Source organism: Magallana gigas, chromosome 3 (assembly GCF_963853765.1).
Source record: "Magallana gigas chromosome 3, xbMagGiga1.1, whole genome shotgun sequence".
NCBI lineage: Eukaryota > Metazoa > Mollusca > Bivalvia > Ostreida > Ostreidae > Magallana > Magallana gigas.
The window spans coordinates 44,295,126-44,311,883 of record NC_088855.1 but is presented as its reverse complement, the minus strand read 5'-3'; the positions used below and the strand labels follow the sequence as shown (position 1 = coordinate 44,311,883).

The 16,758-nt window shown below is 34.0% G+C and overlaps 1 protein-coding gene across 2 annotated transcripts; it reads left to right on the top strand.

The window, feature by feature from the left end:
* Window positions 1–2,211: 2,211 nt before the first annotated feature.
* LOC109618332 (kappa-type opioid receptor) lies at window positions 2,212–13,955 on the top strand. 2 transcript variants are annotated; one of them, XM_066079949.1, is made up of 3 exons: window positions 2,212–2,457; window positions 6,688–6,826; window positions 12,102–13,955. In XM_066079949.1, the coding sequence occupies exon 3, from the start codon at window positions 12,127–12,129 to the stop codon at window positions 13,096–13,098; it is 972 nt and encodes a 323-aa protein (XP_065936021.1). In that variant the 5' UTR covers window positions 2,212–2,457; window positions 6,688–6,826; window positions 12,102–12,126; the 3' UTR covers window positions 13,099–13,955. The 2 variants fall into 2 exon arrangements, with proteins under 2 accessions (XP_065936021.1, XP_019921353.3); XM_020065794.3 differs by lacking the exon at window positions 6,688–6,826 and having other exon boundaries at window positions 2,213–2,457; window positions 12,102–13,954.
* Window positions 13,956–16,758: the final 2,803 nt, after the last annotated feature.

The window sequence follows — 16,758 nt, the reverse complement described above, 5'->3', positions numbered from 1 at the left end:
AGGAGACTTGATGCGACCAGTAAAACGTATGCAACGAATGCGAGAGCTGGTGCAACGTAAGCGAGGTTTCGTGCAACGTATGCGAGAGCTCGTTCGAAGCTCAAAAATTTCGATCGCAAAGTGTTGTAAAGTGCTCGTGCGCCATTTGTGAAAGGGGCTTAAAACAAGTGGTTTCTAGTTTTATCAAATGCAATTGATTGAGTGATTTAAGGAAAAAGGAATCAATTGCATTTGATAAAACTAGAAACCACTTGTTTTCATCAAATCAACAATTTGCCCATAGAAAAGGGTAATTGGTATGAAATCTTTGTAACGGATAGAAATTACAGACCTATCTTAGAATGTAAATGTCCATCAACTTAACCATTGTTGAGACGAAGTTTCATTACCTAAATGTAGATATTGTCATGATGTAACAAATTAAATGTAATTCAAAACATTTGAAAAATGCCATATATATTTATTACTAAGATTTAGAAATACACATGTATGTGTGCTATCCTCCAAAAACATGTATTGTTTACATTATAATATTCTCCAAAACTTTTGTATGCTTTATACCCCCACCTCTATTTCCTACTAATGATACACCTAGTATGTGGATGTACGAATGTACCATCGTATAAATGGTTTGAGTGAATGAATTGTTCGTGAACATTTCTCCCATTGTGGAATCACCCATTAGCAAAATACTGTGTTTCCGTGTCTTCCAGATCTTTTGAAAATGTAATGGTGGTGAGATTGGATCGGAAAGGACAACATGGGCAGGTAGTACAACTACATGTTTGAGCAAAGTCTGTACTTAATATACCAATCAATACAAATTTATACTGTACAGAAAATGCCTTCTAGGTTGGATAAAAGTAATATATTTGCAAAAGGAATAGTACAACAAATATAGTTTTGCTCACGGTTTGCCTTGTCGGCTAATTGAATGTACACGTCGTCATATTGATCAGTTTCATGCATCATCATATTTCATTATACTTTCATGTTAAATACTGAAATCTGATTGGTTAAGACACAGTTGGCAATCCGTTCTATTACCCTCAACGTTAGCAACACACTTAGCAACGGGTAACACAACGAATTGTTACATGCGCGTAAATTATGCGCGTACGGTTCGGCGTAGAAGTCACGCAATTTCTATATAAAAGCAGTAAAAAATTCTTTAATATTAAGACATTCAGTATAATAAAATAAATAGTGCCTGTTTGGGAGGATAACAGTTGAAATTGACACCCCTCGAAAACCATTGTCAAACTCTGTTTCGGGTCGGTTGACAATGGTTTTCGAGGGGTGTCAATTTCGAGGGGTGTCAATTTCAACTGTTACCCTCCCAAAAAGGCACTATTTATATAATTTATAGTGGTCATTCTAAAAATTGCTGTATCACTGTTCGACCCCCAGTTGCACCATAAACAATAGGAGAAAGGACCGAGAACAACGCTTTCCACATTCGGCACATCAAGTTGTTAATGGACACATCGGAAACCATTAACAGACTGCATTGCTCTGTCCTCTAGGTCCATAGCGTATAACGATCACGAGTTAATGTCACTGATTAATTTATTTGATGACTATGCTTGATTATAAATATCAGAATTCGCTAAATAACGCCATACCTAATACAAATTTGATTGCAGTCAGGTCTCTCATTAATCTCTTTATTACAATGTGGATTATTTCTTCACAATTGATTTTTTATGTATATTATCTCTCAGACTCTGTCTGCAGCAGCTTGTATAGAAAAAAAAATAAAATCTCGTCCTCTCGTCTCGTTTTTCTTTAATATTTTCTCATGTTTAACAACAAAAAAAAAAGGGGGGGGGGGGGGTAAATGAATATGTAAATTACATAGATTACAATAAAATTAATAATTTCTTACGATCCTATTCTCCACTTTTATTTTTATTAGTTATATACTAGTATCTGTTTATGCTAGTACACATTAATTATTTTGTTGAAGCTAGAGAAACTGTCTTCAATGAAAATTAATATGTTAAATTCGTACAATATTCATACTGTGTTGAATAAATAATTTACATCAAAATCAAAAGAGGTGGCAATTATAATTAGATGGGATAGAGAAGATATATGTTTAATTGTATTTTGCCAAAGTTTGTAAAAATTTTCAATGAAAACCACGGAATTGTAACAAAGTGAGAATTTCGAATCGCGAATTCGTTTTTCCCCCATTGGTAGAGTATACGCAAGGGGCGTGTTAACACCCGACAAATGGTACATCAGGCATGTATATATCACAGCAGAAGACAGCCAGGCGAATGCACTCACAGGCGGAAGCAGATGACAGTTCACTGCTTCTATCGTCTGCTTCTATCATCTGCCTCAGCAGCAAACGCAGGTCTACCTGATCAGACCAGACCTGTCGCTTGCGAATCGCCCCGTCTATAACATTATCCTCGACATTGCTGAATCCGATCGGTTTGTAAACTGGTGAGTACCAGATTTGTATAAGTTGAATTCAAAGAAACAGCGGATACTTTTTATTTTCATTTCTGGACCAATTCTGAGAATTTGAATTTCAAATTGCATCTACAAAGTAAATGAATAATGTTAAAAACGATATGAAAGTTAAAACGACGGAAATGAAACCCAATGAATGAATTTTGTTGGGAAAAAATATTGTGAAATTTCAATGGTTAATTTGAATATTGAAATTTTATTTAACTTACTTTGAATGGAATCAATAATGGTAAGTTGTCAATCAAAACAAAATTCCTTTACAGTTTGGATGCATGTGTATACATTTTGTATTTATTTTATATCCATTCGATATGTAAATTTTAGAACGAATCATTGAAACTAAAATATCCTCTTTTTTAAAGTAGATATAAATGCTCATGAATACAGATGGTTTACTCAAACCTTTTTTTGGGAAAAGAACTTTATACAGTTTGTATATCAGGCTTGGGGTAATGCTAAATGTGATTGTAATACATTGCAATGCATTACATGGTTTTAAGGTAATGCTAGTGACGTGTAATGCCACAAATTTAACATTATAAGTAATGGTAATGTAATGCGCTACTTTACAATGACATTTCCCCCAAGCCTGGTGTGTATGCGTTTTCGCAACTACAGTAATTTCAAGTGTATACCGATGCATCTTGGAATTTGAAACGATATAATCTGTCACTGAAAACGTTCTTGTAATATTCAATTCAGTTATATGACATTAGTAAATAATTATGTAGTTCTCATGCATATTCAAATAAAGATTATGGATGGTTGTAGAAGTTTGTATTTGAGATTTACAACCAAAACAAGAAATCAGTGATAATCAAAGATCTAACAAGACTACCTACTGCGATGATTTTACTGTTCAAAATTCCTCATTTAAAACCCATTTGCAAAAATGATAATCTAGGTTACTTAGCTGCATACACCCGATGAGAAAATCTGAAAATGAGATGAATTTCTGTTTCTTATTTCTTTATTCAAGTAATTTCCAGGGACTGTCTCTAAATCTCAAACCACAGTGGTACATCTGTTAAATTACTACTGAAGCCATGTTTTGTGAAAAGAATGAAGTTATATTTACATTCTACTGTGTTTTTCCATTAAATTCCGTGATGTTTAAATGCCTCTAAATGCAACTCCTATTCACTGCGTATGAATTTACTAGTAATTTACATAAGTAGTTCTCAAACAGTGATTTCTATGTTATCGGTTAAAAAATGTATTTCATGAATGTTGTCAAAACACCATGTTTTATAATTATTCAACAAAAAATTGATTTTGTTGTTAAAAGCAACATTTCAAGAGTTATTTATCATGGATTATATTTTCATGCTCGTCGATCTCATCTCAACAGTCTATGTGAAAACCAGTTTAAACCGGTTTTACAAAACAGCTGTTCTTGCTGTTACTTATTCACTCCCTCCATGATCTGCACTTTATATAGATTTGTTTAAGTAAACAATTGATTTCTTCAGTAAGGGAATGTAAATATAAGCATTGAATGATTTATTTTTGACGTCGTCGTGTCAATAACTGCCGTCAGGTGAGCAGACAAATTATCATAACGCGCTAACGCGCGTTATTCAATTTGTCTGCTCACCTGACGGCAGTTATTGACACGACGACGTCAAAAATAAATCATTCAATGCTATAATATACGTACATGTAACATGTCATCGACTTTTGGTATTCTTTTGATAATATGTAGCTTCAGATCTGTAGCTACGGGGAAATTTGGATTAACGTTGACAATTTACTGTATAACCACATTTCTGCAGCTAGCTGATTTGACGAGCGGGAATCTTAGTGTGATTACTTTCAGAGTTATACAATCTTTGAACAATACCTACCAGATTCCCAAAAGGTATTTAACAGTGATTGCTATTTCTTAACGCTTAATTCATTTTCAGACAAAAAGTTATCAAATTTGATACTGTTTGTTCATGTTTGGAACTTAAAGCTAGTGCTCTTTAAATAATTGTCAATCATGAAAAGACTATTGATTGCACAGGATTAAAAAGCGATAAAAAACTGTTGCTGCTCAATCATAATAAAATGCCGTCGTTTTTGACATTTTAACTTAATGAAGGAGAGACAACAGATCTCCATTATGTGATGCATTTCCTTTTTGAAATGTAGAACATATTTATTTTTATTACAGCATAACTTAGTCAACATATGTGGGTGTAAGTCAAGCTAGTGCTTTCTTTCAAGACGTTTGCAAATTCATCGCATTCCATTCCACATTTCATGAAATGTCATGAAAATGAAATTTCATCAGGAAACAAGTTAATTGTGGGGTTTCAATGATTTGTGATGGAAATTCAGTATGATGAACGATGGTATAGTCAAGATTTCTAAAGACATCATTTTGAAAAATATGTTAAAGAAAATTGCAATTCTGAATAAAACTTCATTTTGAAAGCCAAAAACGCTTTTAGGGAAAACATAGCATGCAGTGGTGTATACGCCAGCCTCGAGCTCAAATGTAACTCATGGGGTAATATTTTGGGTTATCTTACGACACTGTAGCTTAGTGCACAAAGTCATTGCTGTCGTAATTTTTAATCGCGGAAAATACTGTTTTCATTGTTGTCTAAAGAGTATATATTTATTAACTTGTGAGTTATGATACAATCTAAATATATTACTGTGGAATCATTAAAATACATTTTAAAGGTTCTTGTGGACGTAATTTCGTGCATTTTCTTATATCTACAAAAAGAAATATGACTTGGTAACACTTTATCAATTCGTGGAGGATGTTAATTCGTGGATGAGAGGTACCCACGACTTTCATGAAAATTGAGCCACCACGAAATCTAATGATTCCACAGTATAGAGTTTGTATATCATTGCTTTTAGATAAAAAAAAATATTTATGCCAACCTTTTTATTTATTATTTTTTTTAAATCCTTTATGTCCACCTTTAACAATTTTCTTTCTTTTTTTTTTTTTTTTTTTTGGGGGGGGGGGGGGGTCCGATGCGCTTTGTAACTGTATAAGTCATCAGGACTGAGACTGCTATAGTCTGTCCCAAGATATTTATGCAGCACATTTGGACGATTTAAAAAAAAAATACACATACCTGTGAAAGAAGTGCAATTGTAATAGTTGAAAGGGATAATTTCCAAGATAATTTCATTGAAACATTTTCAACTGTCACTCAGAAAAATTCACAGGAACGAAAACAGATTCCTTACGGAGATTTATAATGGGGAATGTTTACATATTTTCTCCATTCGGAATACACTCGGAATACATCGCGCAATTTTTCAACGTTATCATCCGGGCTTGCTGCAACGCAAAATCTCCGTAGACATCACATTTTTTAGCATTGTATTGAAACCTGATGAGCTAACAGGGGCGTTTCGACTGAGAAATATTGGAAATTTTTTATACTTTTGAATGAACATCGTTTGAACCCTGAGGTATTTATAAATATCAAGCAATTAAGCAAAATGTGAATCCAAGATATCTTGGGACAGACTATTTGTACTTTATAGCACAGAGGACTCCAGTTTCACGAAACAATTATTATAATTTTGATACAATCGTGCATATTTTATTATGCTCAAAACTTAACCTGTATAGAAGCAGATATTGCCTTTATAAGCTAAATTAGTTTCAGATGCGTTAAAATTAATAGTAAATAATTTTGAAAGAGATAGCGTAATACAGTTTTATTATCTTATTATGACATATAAAATTGATAGATACCTGTTTGACAAAGGGACGAAAAAACTCGAAAGAAAACACAAACGCACAGATACAGTTTCAGTATTTTTATATATACATGTATTTGTTATTTGGTTCTCACAATGTTACAATACTCATGAACAAAATTGAATAAAAGTATTTTCAACAAAATAAATCAATGCCATTTTATTTTGTAGCATTAAAGAAAATCAGAAGAATAAATGACAGTTAAATACTTTATATTATTTGGACGAAATACAGATGTCATCAGCTACTAACATATACATGTAATACCTTATACATATTCGCACTATTGTAATGTCGACATTTACAACACCAGAATGACATTTCATGATAATAATGTAGCCGGAATAATTCGGACAGTGATGCACAATTAGTTAGCAAACAACGCGTGCCTTTTATCTGCACAATTCCCTTAACGTACGTAATTAACCTGTAATAAATATACATTTAGTTGCTCCGAAACAACTTTTTAATTGCAGGATCTAGCCGCTTCAATTGGTATTCAATAATTACAAGCGAAGACGACCACAGCATTTCACTTTAAACACCGTCTATTGATGTATCGGCTGTTGATGCAGTTCGACATACAAGAACTGGGTAAACTGCATTTTACTTGAGGTGCGTTTGATTCGTTTTCATGCTGATTTTGCTTGAGGTGCGTTTGATTCGTTTTCTTGCTGATTTTACTTGAGGTGCGTTTGATTCGTTTTCTTGATGATCTTCCTTGAAGTGTGTTTGATTCGTTTTCTTGCTGATTATGCAAGTACATTAGTTATTATTATTTCATATTCCTCTTAGTAATTAATGTGTAAATTTTAGGTAGGCGGATTGTTGTTATTTTCGATCATGTTCATGTAATTCCTGACTCTTTGGATGTTTCATACACAATTGTGTTTACGAGTGCTTGTTTATTCATTTATAAATGAAATATGGCAGGTATCCGTCACTAATGAGATACCGTACCGGTAATTATATCCTTTTTTATCGATTTTATCAAGACTTGGCATTTTATGAGACTCATTACGTATAATTATAAACATCATCTATTGAATTTTTTTTAGAAGACGCTTACCTTCAAAGAGACGGCCAATGTGAACTCTTTCAATCATTTTTACTGTGGTTAGTTAGGGTACTAAAATTTCTCTACATGTATTTAAAAACAATGAAGTTTATCCCTACTGTCTTTTTAAATAACGAGACCGAATCCAATTATTTCTACCTTATATTTTTTAATTTTTCTTAAAAAGTACCTATACTGATGTATACCGGTAATATTTTAAAATGGAAAAACCCCCAACGTTTACCAATTCGATTTTCTAGTAGGTTATCTCAGGAGTTGTAATTTTTACTTTTGGCCTTTTGAGAATTTGTTGGAAATAAACCAAAAAATTACCCAACATACTAGTATTCCTCTCTAAGCATTTTTTTTTCTGTCAATTGGGTAATGTCACAAAAGGCAAATCTATTAAAAGGTTCGAAAAATTCAATAAGGTAAGCACTTTCTCTGGTTAATGAATATGCAAAATTCTTGGGACTAAAACCAAATTATGATAAAACTAAGTGTGTAAAAATAGGACCCTTATCGCACAAATCAAATGAATATTTCAAGGATTTTGAAAAAGTTAAGTGTTCTCAGGAACCATTTACAGTTTTAGGCATTACTTAATGTGTAAACTTAGATAATACATATATGTACGAGTTGAACTTTAAACCAAAAATCAATGAAATGAAACTATCAATAAGCCCATGGTCTAGAAGAATGTTATCCACAGCAGGACGTATCACAGTAATTAAAAATTTGATTCTTCCAAAAATTACACATCTCTTAATAAGTCTTCCTAATTCTCCAAGAAAACATATAAACGAAATTGAAACAATTTTTTATAATTACATATGGAATTCAAAAACATCAAGAGTAGCCAAAAGTAGCATTATTCAAAGTTATGAAAAGGGTGGGCTACGAATGATATGTCGTGATTCTTTTTGCAAAAGCTTGAAAATCACTTGGATACGTAGATTTTTTAATGATGCTTGTCAGTCAAGTTGGAAAGACTTGATAATAAGTACTTTTCCAAATATTTTAAATATGACAATTGTTGGAAGACAAATACTATATCAACTGTCAAAAACTTGTAAAAATCTATTTTGGAAAGATGTTTTTTTGTCATTCTTTGAACTGAGAAAATGTACTGACAGTGAACTATCTCTTTTAAGCCCGATATGGTTTAATGAGTCTATATGTATTAATAACAAATATGTCTTTTATAAGCAATGGTTTTTAAAAGGTGTGCATCAAATACTAAATTTTTTCAACAATGATGGTACAATAATGAAATACGAACAATTCTGTAACCAATTTGATATTAAACCTCCGTTTACACATTTTTTAGGAATTGTAGATTGTATGAAAAAGTTACGGTTAAACTATGATGCAGAAATTATTCTTCAAAATATTCCATATTATCCAGATTTTTTATGGATAATTAGGAAAAATAAACATGGCTCAAGAGACTTTTATGACATTTTTATTGACGAGAAATGGAAAAAACCAAAATCAGAATTGAAATGGGAAAAGGAACTAGACATGAATGTAAATAACATATGGTGGAAAAGACAAAATTTACTATTTTTCAAAATAACTAACCACGTGCAACTAAGATGGTTTCAATACAGGATTGTACATCGAATTATTGCGACTAATACTTATTTACGTAAGATAGGAATTGTTGAATCAGAGTTATGTACATTTTGTAGATGTAATGCAGAAACTCTTTGTCATCTTTTTTGGGAATGTGAATATGTAAGTGAAAACTGGGATAATTTACTAGTTTGGATGAAGGAAGAATTTGAATTAGATATACCATTGAACAAAACTGATGTTATATTTGGTAAATACTACAAATATTATAACATTTTCAATATAATAATATGTATTGTAAAGAGACATATATATAGAAAAAGGAGTAGAAAAGAATTACCCTCCTTTACTGGAATCAAACGTGAAATACTTTATTATTACAAATGTGAAAAATTTATTTACACGAAAAATTGTGAATTAGAGAAATTTCATGTAAGATGGGCGAGGCTGACCTTTAATAATGATTGTTGATCCTTTTGCCCCTATGATCTTCGATATTACAAAGTACTTTATTTTTGTTTCATTGTAAAATGCTGATTTTTTGTACTTGATTATGATGCAGAGTAATGTGCATATACATGCAACTGAAGGAGTGGGTGTATGAATGATGCTATTTGTAAAAATACCCTGTATCAAAATTTATTCATTATATATAGTCAACTTATAGATTCCAAGGCTCCCCAACCTCGGCTATAAGAATACTTCTACATGTTCTGGGGTAATAAAAACAGTTGTTAAAAAAAAGAAAAAGGCAAATCTATCTAATAATATCGTATATCCGGTAATTTTTGCGATGGTCTAATTTTTGACATTTTCGCGATTACTTTTACATCATAAATTATTGATTACGCAGATATTTTATTCCGTATTATTTTCCATTAAAAAACCTTTTATAATCGCAAAACATTTTTTCCTCATTTTCCCATTTTTGCAGATTTAGTGACACGAGAAAAAACCTTGATATACGGTAAGGACCATTTGGCTTGGTCTAAGGATGTTATGTCGTTTTAGTCATACTCAAATTCTACTAATGCCTAGGTCACTTTACCGATGGTCGGGCGAACAAATTTTCCTCGTACCGTTGGCTAAAGAAACATGATCGCCCGACTCTGGTATCGGACGAAGTGGAGCAGTCACATTTTTAGGAACACCAAAATCTTCAGAAGTTTGAATGTTTATTAGTCAGTGACTCGTCGCTTGATCATCGAACGTTGAACCGCAGTTTGACCAATGAACAATTTCACAATTTTAAACTGTACCCAACATACTGATATTCCTCTCTATAAAGCATAAAGGCAAATTTTCGCTATCCTCACTTTTGCATAGCAAATTTTTGAAAACACAGAAATAATATTCCGTAATATTTTCTGTTCAAAAATTAAAAATATTATCGCAAAAATAACTGACGCAAATTAAAAAAGAATTCATTATTTTCCCAATTTTCGCAGATTTAGTCTAAGAGACACGCGAAAAAAATTCTTCGGTCGATTTTCAGTCGTCAATCGGTGTCAGCCTGTCGACATTCAAGAAAAACCCAAATACCTAAATGTCGACTAACCGATGACAGACATAAAAATTGTCTACTGATGGTCAGACGATAATCCAGGTTTGCTTGACAGACTATTTTAAAACAACTGTTCTAACTGAAGAAGTCGGCCACCGACGCAGAAAAAAATATGACTTGACCCGACGGACTCAAAATTGGTTGGCCGACGACAAAAGAGGTCGATATCAACCGCGACAAAGGCTATGATCTGTCGACTGTCGCCCAAATAATCCCATTTTTGCCTCAAATACCGTCGGCGTTGGTGTTTTTAGAAATGTGACCGGGGTTGAAGCGAACGAGTTCTCATTCTTAAGATTCGTGCATGCATGATGAATAAACAACAAGAAATCAGATTGACGCAAGCGTCAAATGGGCCGCAAAAAATATTATTGTTGTATGAATCATCATTGGTTGTTAACATAAAAAAACACACCACAAAGAAGAAAATACGAGTTGGTTAACGTTGTAATAATTTTAATGGTAAATTCTAATTACTATATTTTCAGCAACACGTTTTGAGTTTTTACATTTTACTGTTATCATTAAGAATAGAGTTCGTTACTATAAGCATTTCTAACGGTAATGGTATGATCATTGCTTTAGTATGAAGTAATGCAGAACACATTGATTTGTACATTATTCGAATACAAAGTTCAACTCATCATTATTCTTGTGGAGATTATGTATTTCAAACCGTTTCGATTTTTTTGGTTGCGTTATATTGGATTAAAACTTAATGCATTAGTTAATATGATTTCAAGGGACCATATAATAATATAGAAATGGATTATATTAAAGGTACATGTACAGTGTAAGATCATACTCATCCGGTAGAATCTGCACAATTTTAAGGGTAAAAAATAAGCCGAATAATTTTTTTCCTAAATGGAATTATAAATTTCATCCACACTTCAGTTTGTAAAGATAATCTTAGTTATTTCAAAAGAATTAAAAATAAATCAGGTTAGCTCAAATTTTCAGGTCAATTCAAATTTCAGTTCTCTCATATTTTTGCGTAAATAATTGATATGGATGTCATTTCATGATTTTATTTTTTCTAACGCATACCACATGGAAATATAATAAATATACACACAAAGTTCTTTTTAGACGCAGCACATAGAAATTGAAATACATATAAAATTTCATATCATTCGGGTCTTTAGTATTTCAGGTCTTAAGGATGTCCCATATACCGATCCCGATACATGTTTTGAAAAGATTGAAAAACTCCGAAACTTTCCGAATATATAAACGTCTCGATAAAAACGCGTCTAACACGACAGTCTATGACCAACTTTTCATTTACGAGTAAAACAAAAAATATGTAATGTTTTAAAAGGCATAAAACATATTTCTACATGCAAATTTACCTTTAATTCATAAAAATAAGCATAATATTATTTCAATAAAAAAAAAACTATCCCGCAGAAACGCAGTTACAATATTTAAATGTGTATCAAATAATAGCCGCCTCCTGGCGGCCCGTAATGATGGCAAAAGAGACATTTGTTTTAGCCCTTTACTAATTTCATGTCTTAAGCTGGTATATGGCATCTTGAGAGATCTATCATGTCGATAGAAGTTATCAAAAAGCAACGTTAACAACGCTTGGTTCTTAAGTACATGTGTGTTAAAACTGACAATGCAAACTTTTCAAAATCACCATGAGTTTTCTTGTATTTTAAAATATAGTTTTGTTTTAATAGAGAAAGATATCTAACAGGAAGCGGTATGGTTATGGACGCCACGACAGCAGCACTGGTTGTTGTAGACATTCTGATGGTTCTGATCATTATCTCCACCAACATATTTGCAATCGTCCTCATTATGAAGAGGTCAAAGAAGAACTCAAAAAACATATTGCTTGTGTCTCTGTCAGTGTCAGACATCGCTATTGCAGTGTTCGTTATCCCGAATGTTATTTTCTTGAAGGTGCAAAACTCGGCCATAAGTCCAGTTTTGTGTCAGATCTGTCTCTATACGGAATACATGGCCAGCGCTGCGAATGTTTTCTCGATCTCAACTCTGGCTATAGACAGATTCAGGGCTTTGGTATTTCCTTTGCAGAACAAGGACTCAAAGCGGGAGGTTTTATACGGCGCTATCATTCTCATCTGGATTTTTTCCTTACTATACGCGGTTCGAGCACCAGTCGTTTATAGAGGAAGGATGTTTCTAGTTGGCACTGGGAAGAACTCCACGACCGTGAAATATGGCTGCGCTGTTCCGGAGTCTCTCCTGGACCTACATTCTGGATTTATTGTTCTCGACTTTATTCTTCTGTTTGTCATACCAGCGCTCATCTTGATTGCCTGCAATGTTAAGGTTTCGTTACAGTTAAGCAATAAAACCACCGTTTCCTCGGCAATGCCGGAATCGGTTTACAAACGCCGCAGAAGGGCCGTCCGCACGCTACTCATCATGATTCTGATATTTATCGTCCTTAACTTCCCGTTACATTATTTCCGAATGGCCAGGCATGTTTTCAAACAGTCGGTATCTGGGGCCTCCACCATTGGCCATGTTTTCCTAATTCTGACTTTTACCAACAATTGTTTGAATGTATTCTTTTACGGGTTGCTAAACGAGAACATGAAGAGCTTTTGTCCGATCTGTTATAAGGAGAACCGAGTAGCGCCAACAGCGGACTCGAAGACGACGAGGACAAAAATGACAAAGATTACTGTGCCTTTATCACATTGATTTGATTGTGTATTTTTAATCCAATTAGAACTGTAAAAAAATATGACTCTAGAGATTTTTTTCTTTAAAGTACAAAGTTGATAACCGTAGTTAATGGAGAATGTCGACGACACTTAAATAAATATTTTAAACAGGAATGTTATACAGTGCATATCACGTCTTCATACATGTAACTTGTCGACAGATGAACACTGTAATCTTCCCTGTGATCTTTACGATACACTGAAGTCGAGATTTCAAAAGAAATCAAAAATATTTATCGACTGTCCCAGATTATGCTTTCCGTTTAATTTTTTTTTAAAAAATAGGTATTCATCAAAGAAGAGTTGCAATCGATGTTCCGAGATTTCTTTTTTTCATATTTCCCCTCTTAATACCAAATAAATAGAGAAAACAAGTTGCTGTCCTTTAAAAAAAAGGCTACAATACGTGGACCATTTGCATGTGTTTCCAACGAAAGCGTGAAAGCCATAAGATTATCAGAGATTCCACCGACTCTAGCCCTCTGCTTTTAACCACTAAATTTGTACGTTGCATTACGTATACATGTGTGTATAGCCCTGACTTATAAAATAATTATGATCTATATATGAATGAAGTTTGCATGTATAGTATCAGGCATTCGGTAAATTCTACTATTTGCGCACACATTACGATTTGCACTACTTTGTTAACTAACGTTATGCAGTGACATCTTTGTGTAAATTAAAAAATTCATATTTTGATGCATTTTTCTTGAGATTTAAACTTTTATACAGTGACATAATTATTCAATCATACTTAAATGCTTAAAAAAGTTTAATCGGGAAGTCTCTAGCCTTGCCTACTATAAAAGTAAAGTTACATGTGTATTTGGAAAACAACAAAACATTGCAAATTATATAAATAGTGCCTGTTTGGGAGGGTAACAGTTGAAATTGCCACCCCGAGAAAACCATTGTCAACCGACGCGAAGCGGAGGTTGACAATGGTTTTCGAGGGGTGTCAATTTCAACTGTTATCCTCCCAAACAGGCACTATTTATTTTGTTATACTGAATGTCTTTTTTAAAATTTTTAAGAAAATTTTACTGCTTTTATATAGGAATAACGTGAATTCTACAGCGAACCGTACGCGCATAATTTTCGCGCATGTAACATTTTTTAATGTTACCCGTTGCTAAGTGCGTTGCTAACGCTGAGGGTAATATAAAATATTATTAACTGCGTCTTAACCAATCAGATTTCAGTATTTAACATGAAAGTATAACAATATATGTTATTTGATGCATGTTGTAGTTTCGGCATAACATTTATTTACCTTATTTCATAATATCGATAGTTCATATCTAATGCCAATCATTTCTTTGAAAGGAATACTTTGTTTCTGTACTGTTTACCGACAACTTTACAATTACAGCGCCTTTGAACTTATGTGTGCATATGGCACGGAATCCCGATCCCGTTTCAGATAAACGTGTGCTAGCCTAGTTCCCTGAGCTACCCATTACGCACAGGAACCAGGCTAGCTCATGCGCAGGCTAAATTTTCCCCATAGCATCCGGTTTAACCTCGCTTATACATGTACTCTCGTGGATATGATATAATTATTTGTTTCACTTTCTCTTTGTTTTATCCGCTTCAAAGAAAGCGGCAATTGCCATTCCTTTAGACTGACCTGTGTACATCATGGTGAATACCAAGATATGTACAAGTACATGCACTGTTTGTCCCAAACTTGGAATAACACTTCGAGTAGTCTACATATGTAGGTCCTCGAAAAACTATAAAAAGAGGCACGACTTTAATAGAGGTACTTTTGTAATAGACATCATGCGAGCATCCAGAAAATTTTTCCAGGAAGGGGGGAGGGGCGTCCGACGGTTAATTGAGTTTGCTTGGGGGGGGGGGGGGGGGGGTGGGGGGGGGGTGGGTTCGAAGGGATTTTTTTTGTAATCACCCTTGACCATTTCCCCTCTAGATCCGAGAATGGACCTACACACAAAAAATTGATTGACATGGAGTTGGCCCCCTTACTTTTATGGGATCGTGTAAAGAAAAGGGGTTTTGGATTGCGAAATGTTTCACTCCTTCCAACCTCCAAAGTCCATTCTTTTAAGGTATAAAATATGCAAATAATTTCAAAACTTTACTGAATATCTTGCGACTGGTTGCAATAAAAGGATGAGAAACTGCAGAAAATCTGGCGTCGATGGGTGGGATTTCTAAGCAATGGTAAGGAGTACTATTGATTATGTAATAAATGAAATGGATTTTTACGACCAGAATTAAGTTAGTTTCTTTGCTGGAAATACGCATGGTTAATCAAAGTATTGAGTAAGAAGTCTTTAAAATGTGAAATGGAGCCTTATCTAACCTTATGTTTGTCATCATTTACTTCTATTTTAATCAAGTTTTATTCAACTTTTCACTTTGCAACGTAATTTGGAAATATTTCATCAATGAATTCTAAGCGTATAGTTTTTTATCGTCCATTTTCGTGAAAATGTGGTTAGCCCGGTAGGATGCCACTCGGCTTTCTACTGAGATACTACTGAACTTTCACGAACCTATCTTGTATTTATTTGAATTGTAAACTGTAAATTGTTAACGTATAAGTTCTTGAAATCCAATTCGTTATACTCGCTTAAATTTACGCTGAATAAAAAATCCAAAACGAAACAAAAGTTCAACAAGTTGTATTTAGGTTGGATAAAATAACGGTACTTGGTATTCTAATGAAACCGATTCTCGGAATTCCGATAAATTAATAACGTGCGGAGGTTCCATCACGGACAGTCCGATATAATTCTGTACACAATTAGCGACACAAAGGTGCGGAAATCTAGCACAGCAAGCCACACACACTCGACTAACGTGCTGGGCTTCAGCACAGTTAGCCCAACATATAACACACACTATGCTAACGTGCGGGGTTCCAGCACATTTTAAACCATTCTTCCGGTTTTTAGCTCACCTGAGCTGAAAGCTCAAGTGAGCTATTCTGATCACATTTTGTCTGTCGTCCGTCTGTCCGTCTGTCCGTCCGTCTGTCCGTAAACTTTTCACATTTTCAACATCTTCTCAAGAACTACTTGGCCAATTTCAACCAAACTTGGCACAAATCATCCTTAGGCAAAGGGGATTCAAAGTTGTGAAAATTAAGTGCCACACCCGTTTTCAAGGGGAGATAATTAGAAATTAATGAAAAATTTCGAGAAATTTTCAAAAATCTTCTTCTCAAGAACCAGAAAGCCAGGAAAGCTGAAACTTGTGTGGAGGCATCCTCAGGTAGTGTAGATTCAAAGTTGTGAAATTCATGACCCCCGGGGGTAGGGTGGGGCCACAATGGGGGTCGAAGTTTTACATAGGAATATATAGAGTAAATCTTTAAAAATCTTCTTCTCAGAAACTAAACAGCCAGGAAAGCTGAAACTTGTGTGGAAGCATCCTCAGGTAGTGTAGATTCAAAGTTGTGAAATTCATGACCCCCGGGGGTAGGGTGGGGCCACAATGGGGGGTCGAAGTTTTACATAGGAATATATAGAGTAAATCTTTAAAAATCTTCTTCTCAGAAACTAATCAGCCAGGAAAGCTGAAACTTGTGTGGAAGCATCCTCAGGTAGTGTAGATTCAAAGTTGTGAAAATCATAACCCCTGGTGTTAGGTTGGGGCCACAATG